The following is a 7,741-nucleotide window of genomic DNA, read 5'->3' as shown; positions in this document are numbered from 1 at the left end:
TACACTACAGACTTCAAAGACAAAGGACAACTGGCTCTAACAAGGACAGAAAGAGATGTGGAAGACCAGATGTACAACTAAACAAGAGGATAAGTACATCAGAGTCTCTAGTTTGAGAAATAGACACCTCACATGTCCTCAGCTGACAGCTTCATTGAATTCTACCCGCTCAACACCAGTTTCATGTACAACAGTAAAGAGAAGACTCAGGGGTGCAGGCCTTATGGGAAGAATTGCAAAGAAAAAGCCACTTTTGAAACAGAAAAACAAAAAGAAAAGGTTAGAGTGGGCAAAGAAACACAGACACTGGACAACAGATAATTGGAAAAGAGTGTTATGGATCTTAACCCCATTGAGCATCAGTTAGACTGTAAGGTGTGTGAGAAGTGCTCGACAAGACAGCCACATCTATAGCAAGTGCTACAGGAAGTGTGGGGTGAAATGTCACCTGAGTATCTGGACAAACTGACAGCTAGAATGCCAAGGATCTGCAAAGCTGTCATTGTTGCATGTGGAGGATTCTTTTGATGAGAACTCTTTGAAGTAGTTCAAGAAGTTTTGAACATTTTTTTCAAACTGTAAAAGTAATTTTTCACGTTATTAATGTCCTGACAATACATTGTGATCAGTTGAATGCCACTTTGGTGAATAAAAGTACCAATTTCTTTCCATAAGAGCAAAATCTGGACGTTATTCCAAACTTTTGGCCACCAGTGTGAATCCGTGGGTGGTTTGAGACGCATTCCATTCGAAACTCTGTCAAGTGTAAATGCATCTGGCTGTTCATGCTACATATGTAAACTTTACTCTGCCCAAACAGTGCTATGTCAGCATGGGGAAAATGGTAAACATAACAGTTGCTACTGGGGTATTTGCATAGAGGTCCCGCAATAAATAAAAACAAATTTAAAAAATGGTTTCACGTTTTAGGGGAGGCAGTACTTTTTTCTTCATTTATTTGATGCAGATCGCTGATGAAACTGAAACTAAACACTGACATTATGCTTGTTTGAGATGCCAAACACCTCGCCTTGAAAGTAGATGAGAGTAGGTGGCTGCAGTTAGGGGAGGAGTGAAATAAGTACAGTCAAGTTGGACAGTTCTCACTTCTCATAGTGGATCAGCCGCCAACAAGATCAAAGGAAGATGTCGCATGATTCGCGTTCATGTGGGCTATTGCTGATAAAGTGGGTGTTATTTAAATTATGTTGCTTTAAAATGTAAAGGATTTTGATGAACAAGACTGCATATTTTTGTCCCATCTGCCTGCACTCTTGCAATACATTAACGGTTTGTGTTTACATTAATATTGCGTCAAGAGGGGCCAAAAAGCGCTTTGACTGTTCATGCGTGCAGTTGCATTCAGCACTTAATACAGCACACGCAAACATAAACGTGAGCATTTGAAGCAGCTGGCTGTAGTGAAGCGAATTGAGTCAGTTCTTGGTATTGCTGGTACTTTAAACAATGGTGGCTATCAAAATATTGAACTGAGCAGAGATTCTGCGGCACCACTAGTCAGTCAGGCACCCAGTTTGGGAACCACTGGTTTAAGCCAATGAGCACTAAGCTGTGTTATTATCAAGTCGTTTCCATCATGCTTGCAGTTTTCACAGCTGGGAGAAAGCAACTGCATCGCCTGCCTCCAAAGACTGCGGCCACCTCGCTCTAACGAGATCATTTTTTATTTCTAACCAGCATGCACCTGCCGGTGATCCCTGGTGATCGGTTCTGCGCAAAACTTGCTTATCGCAAACGAGACTTATGAGCGCAGCTGACACGCATGTAACATCTTACCTACGACAAGCCCTGAGGGGAAAATGCACAGCACGCACGCAAAGACACTTGGAATCATGTAAATCATCACATATTTTACATTTGCTGCCTGGCATTAGCATAATCACAGAAGTGAACTCTGCATATAGGGCGAGAGCTGAAGATCGTATTTATATCTGTTTGGTGGAGAGACATTGATGTGGCCAAGTGTAAATGGAATGTGCTTTTCAATCGATAGTAATCCAATCAGTAAAAACGCAAGAAGTGACCAAGTGTAAATACCCCCCGACACTGTTATAAACAGTTCTTGAAAGAAATATTGTATCTAGCAGATTTAATTTTTGCTGTCTATATCTCAAGATTTCATTTTTTCTGAGGCATGTCATGTGAAAAGTTGCATTCACGCATTTTAAATGCCAAAAACAGTGAATCATGCTCATTGGAAGCATTTCTTAATTTCCCAACCCTAATGTTTGTAGATATAGAAACATTTATTTCATTTAAAAATACATTTAAAAAAATGCTTGCAAAAATTACCCAAGAAACTGTAATAATTTGAGTTTCCCTTTTATTTTAATTCAGGGTTTGGGGCTGTATGCCGCTAGGGACATTGAAAAATACACTATGGTGATTGAATACATTGGTACCATCATTCGCAATGAGGTGGCAAACAGGAAGGAGAAGATGTATGAGGCACAGGTATGAATTATCAGATTTAATTAAAACTATCCAAAAGAAGTACTTTTCCAAGTGCTTTGTTGAAATGTGTTTAAAAAATTATTTAACTTTTTGCAGAATCGTGGAGTCTACATGTTTCGCATTGATAGTGAACATGTCATTGATGCAACTATTACAGGAGGACCTGCAAGGTGAGGAAAGGAACTTTTTATTTGTTATTGTTCATTTATTTGTTATTAACATATCGACACTGTCAGCTTTAGATACACAGACCAACTTAATTGCATATACTCACACATGAACATGCAAGAACGTGCGTTCTTAAACCTCATTATAATAGAGGGGATGATGAGAGTTATCTTCAAGTGTTGGTGCCATTAAAACAGATATGTTATTATTCACTTATTCACTACAAATATGTTGACTTTAACTTGCTCAGCAAGATTTTCTTCAAACACTTGTTCCGCCTTGACAGTAGATGACCTGAAAGAAAAAGCTCAATGCAAAAGAACACATTTTACACTAATGTCTGCTGTAGCACCCCTGCAGCAAACCTGATGATGCGTTAGGTTATGAATTGTGGTCTTTTCCCAAAGCAATGGTACAGAAAATAGTTTGTGTAGCGAGAAGCATTTGCACTCACTTTCTTGCATTAAGTGTGGTTCAGGCCTTAATCTGGTATAGGTTTGTTCTCTTTAATGTTCCTTTTATCCACCAGGTACATCAACCACTCCTGTGCACCCAACTGCATTGCTGAGGTCGTAACCTTTGAGAGAGGTCACAAAATCATCATCAGTTCCAACCGCCGAATCCAGCGAGGCGAAGAGGTAAATTAAATATTTCCCACCAGTCCAAAAGACCTTCAAACCTCACATTAACCACTTTCCCACCATCGGGCCAGTGCAAGCCAGGGCTATCAACTGACCTGTCGGGGCCAATAGCCTCGGACCTCAAGCTGCGTGACCAAAATCGATCTGCATTCCCACCATCGGGCCAATAGCCCCACAGCGTTGCCCTAAAACCCACCCTTAATACGCCGCCCTGGTGCCAGTGGCGCCTGCCCCCCCCCCCCCCATTTCACAAGCAAGAGGGAAACTCAAGCTGGAATCTAGTTATCTAGAATATCAAGTTTATACCATATGTAATCATTAGCTAGCTAGCAAGATAAGTTAGCATTAATAACTCACCGACTGTAACTGCCATGGTGTCCCGAGTGGTCTCTCCACTAACAGCAGGACAATGTCCCAGTACATTGTCCATGATCTTCAACCTTGGAAAGTTCTTTCTTTGGGCACCACTTTGTCCATTGTGCGTTTTAATTGATTTGTTCTGTACCCGCAATTTTTTTTTAATTTCTCCTGAACCTGTACCGTTTTACGCTGGATACACAACTTGGCAAGTTCGGCGAAACTCCACCTTTGACATTGATCCCGCCTCAATCCCCAGTTGGCTTTGTTTAGCCCAAGGGTAATCGGTAGGCCAAAGGCCATGGCCCTGAGAAAGCCCAGAGGAGGCACGATGAAGCCGCGGAAATGACAGTGGTAACGCAACTGACCCTGGCACGCACTAGCACACCCTCATTTGGCCCGATAGTGGAAACGCAGATATTGTTTCGTATTGAAAGTGGTCTTTGACACAGTTACATAAACAATTTTTTTTTTTTTTGGTCCAGGTTCCCTGATGATAATGAAACGATAAACTTGCCTTTTTTCTTTTCCAGTTGTGTTACGACTACAAGTTTGATCTGGAAGACGATCAACACAAAATTCCTTGTCACTGTGGTGCCGTAAATTGCCGTAAATGGATGAACTAAACCTAAGATTTCAGAGAAGTGATGGACAATTTAACATATATGCATTCCTTGTTTTTTGTCTAGGCCCATTTCTAAACAGGAAACATTTTATTACTTAACAAAACAATTTAGAAAATAAACTAAAATATGTTGTTAAGGTAGTATTTAGACAGCAGAACTGTAAGAATTTGACCTGTAAAGAGACTGTAGGGGTCACGTTTGGTTCAGTGGCGGGAGAGTTGGTATAGTTTATGAATGAGCACCTTCACCTTAAATAAAACACAGGCTGCACACTGGTTACTCTGAATTGCAAAGACAATGTAAATGTATTTTTTTTCTGTTCGAGAGATTCGATGAAGCGCTCTGGCAAACAGGGAGAGATGTAAATGAGATTTTCAAGTGGGCTCGGCCTTGAAAGTGCTGGCCACAGCCTTATTTAGATATTAAGAGGCAGGTCCTCTAGGTAAAGAAATATATATACAGATGTATACACATATAGTTACAGAAATGTAGACACCACTGAACAAGGAATGTACTGAGATGACTTCCTTAGGGATAAAGCTAAGGGAATTATTAACTTGCACTAAAACAGAAAGATACCGTTGAAATACTTGATTCCTTGAGTCAGTTTATTTTTTCCTTTGTTTTGATTTCTGTAAAATAAGAGACAGCTTTTGTATTTATTATTGATTGAAGCTATTTTTAAAAAAATGTGGAGACGCAGAGAGTCGAGCTGCTTGGAAAGCCTGCCGATTGGACAGAACATGTTACTTTATATTGTGTAAATATCCGTCTATAAATGAACATTTTTAAATACTCGACCAAATGTTACCTTAACTTTATCATAGCTGTCTGGGTGATCTTTTGTTTGTTTTCAACTAAGCGAAAAGTGAAAAAAATTAAGAGGAAAAAAAAAAGTATTTAAGAAGGATGTCAAGATGTCATTTTGAGAGTATATGTGTTGTATAAAATTGTACAGAATCTGTAAAAAAAAGAAAAAAAAAAGAAAGTATTCAGAGTATTTTTGTTGTATTTAGAATGTAGAATCAATAATGGCTAAAATTATCTGATCACTTGAAGAATACCCTTTACTTTATTTTTTTGCTTTTTTTAATCTATTTTCACAATCTAAAAGAGCACCAGTCATGCTAAAATGATTGTGACATCCTATCTCAGTTCAATAGATTGTGTGCACTGTGAATTTCTATTTGAATCCTCCCATAAATCTTCCGATAGATTTCTTTAGCGAGCACGAGCTGTTTTTAATGCTCCGCACCATTTAAACTCACCTTCAGAACTTTAGAGATGAAGTTCAATGCCTTTCACATTCATTCACAAAACTCAATGCGTAGACATTAATAAAATGTAAGGTATGCTTCTTGTTTACATTTTTTTTTTTTCTTTTTTTTTTTTTTGAAGTATTTCTAGTGTTGATTTGTTGAAAAGTAAAAATCATGGTATGATGTCAAACTCAACTCTGAAATAATTCAAACCCTGGTAATGGCACTTTGCAGACCAGTTTGAAATGAAGTTTTTTATGTGCACAACTAACGTGGACTACAATTGTTGGTATTCTTAAACAATCCTGAGCTTGTAATATACATGGCATGATGTTTTTGTTTTGTTTTTTCAACTTTGAATCAATTGTACATATTTTCTCAATGACTGGCTGTAATAAATTGTTTCTTGGATATTTTTTCCCTTGTACAATATTCAGACATTTAACAGTATTTGCCTTTTTCTTTGTCCTGTATAGTAGTATCAAATGTTCAAATTAAGCTTTTTTTTGCGGGGGGGTATACAAAGTGTGGGTTTTGGTGTTTGTGGAATCAGATTTAGGAGCATTTACAAATACAAAATAAAATATTTTACACCATATTCTTTCACTCATGTCTGGTTTACTGACATTTAAGGTCAGATCTTATATATATAATATATATTTTCTTTATTTTTTCTTTCCTTTGACCGTTGTTTTATATTCGCTCTGTTTGAAAACTTAGTAGTAAGGCAACATGCACCCAATGGACCCTTTTCACAGGATGTGATGGCTTCCACTTTATTTAGCAGCGTAAATCTGCCACCAAAAAAAAAAAAAAATGTGTTTGCAAATTTTATATTATTTGGCACAAATGTATAACATTATTCTTTGTATTATATTACACTATTCCTTCTGATTGCTGTAATCCACCGCTCTTCATCTGGAAAGCTGTAAAAGCGTAATAGTGATTTTTTTAAATTTGGCTGTTGAAGCAATAAATCAATAAATACTTTTTCCCGCACAGAACGCAAAACTATATTTTCAGGAAAAAATTCCCTCCCTGTCATCTAATAATTCGATTGTTTGTTCAGTAACGCACACACTCGTCTGTGACATCCACAATTATGGCATGGTAGTTGTCATGGAATTCGGAATTCCTGTTCCTTTGTGACGTCATAAAGCTTTGAATTTGAGATTGAACCTATGTCGGCTATATAAAGCGCAGGTTTCTCCAGGTTTGCTTGTCTCCGGGTGAAGACTCGCTCGAGATGACTCTGGGCTGAAAGTTCTGCCAGGTAAATGCAAGGGACTACAGGCCTGTTCACACCAAACTGTTTTTTGTTTGTTTGTTTGTTTGTTTGTGCGATTATTCGTTCTGAACGAGCCTTTAAACCGGGTCGTTTATTTTATTTTATGGAGTGATCCGATTTTTCATAGGACTGCGATTAAAACTGACTGACCAATGAGAAGTGCTTTTGACCCTGTTTCCACCTGGTATTAGGATGCGTTCCCTTCACATGTAGTCAGGTGAGGCACTGCGCTGTTTTGAAGGCATTTTTAATGATTTAATACTTAAATGTCGTCCCCAAAAGTAAGAGCTTATAACTACAAAATATATATATATATATATATATATATATATATATATATATATATATATATATAGCAAAAAGGGTCAAATGCATGGTATCAGTTGTTAGAAAACCTTTCAAAATGTTCAGAAAATATATTTTGATTACTCTCAGGGACTCATGATAAAACAATGCTGACAAAACACAAAAATACACTTTTCAGTTATTATTCATGTTTGACATTATACCTTTTAAACAGCAAGTATGGACGGTCATTAAATTAAAAACTTGGGTGTTGTTCAACATGTCAACTATATCAGGAAAAAAATGTTGATGGTACAATGCAATCCAAAGATATAGCATTTGGAACCGTGGTTCCCAAGGTGAACTTTTATACTGCACGATATTAAAGCACAACAAAATCAGAAAAGACAAAAACGGCGCACTGTTTCTCCTAGATGCGGCTGAAATTTAATCTAAGCACAAATGCAACATGTCAAGCAGAATTACCCATTATTTTAGTGGATTACCTGTATTAAAGGAGCTTCAGGTGTTCCTGCTTCTCATCTGTGTTGATATCAGACACACTAAAGAAGATCTGTGAAGCTCTCGTGATCAGTGGCACCTGCAGCTGTATGGCCGTACACTGTGCATACCATGAGCGCT

At 37.9% G+C, this 7,741-nt stretch overlaps 1 protein-coding gene across 6 annotated transcripts in view; it reads left to right on the top strand.

Moving 5' to 3' along the window:
- The window catches only part of LOC127431841 (histone-lysine N-methyltransferase 2C-like), a 257,762-nt gene extending 251,638 nt beyond the window's left edge, over positions 1–6,124 (top strand). For all 6 annotated transcript variants that reach the window (XM_051682432.1, XM_051682434.1, XM_051682436.1 and 3 more), the window contains 4 exons: positions 2,359–2,475; positions 2,572–2,645; positions 3,173–3,281; positions 4,175–6,124. In XM_051682432.1, coding sequence (XP_051538392.1) covers positions 2,359–2,475; positions 2,572–2,645; positions 3,173–3,281; positions 4,175–4,267 — 393 coding nt within the window. In that variant the 3' untranslated portion in view covers positions 4,268–6,124. The remainder of the gene's footprint in view (positions 1–2,358; positions 2,476–2,571; positions 2,646–3,172; positions 3,282–4,174) is intronic.
- The last annotated feature ends 1,617 nt before the right edge of the window (positions 6,125–7,741 follow it).

This window comes from Myxocyprinus asiaticus, chromosome 41, assembly GCF_019703515.2.
Source record: "Myxocyprinus asiaticus isolate MX2 ecotype Aquarium Trade chromosome 41, UBuf_Myxa_2, whole genome shotgun sequence".
In the NCBI taxonomy this organism is placed as follows: domain Eukaryota; kingdom Metazoa; phylum Chordata; class Actinopteri; order Cypriniformes; family Catostomidae; genus Myxocyprinus; species Myxocyprinus asiaticus.
This window is presented reverse-complemented; position numbering and strand designations above follow the sequence as displayed.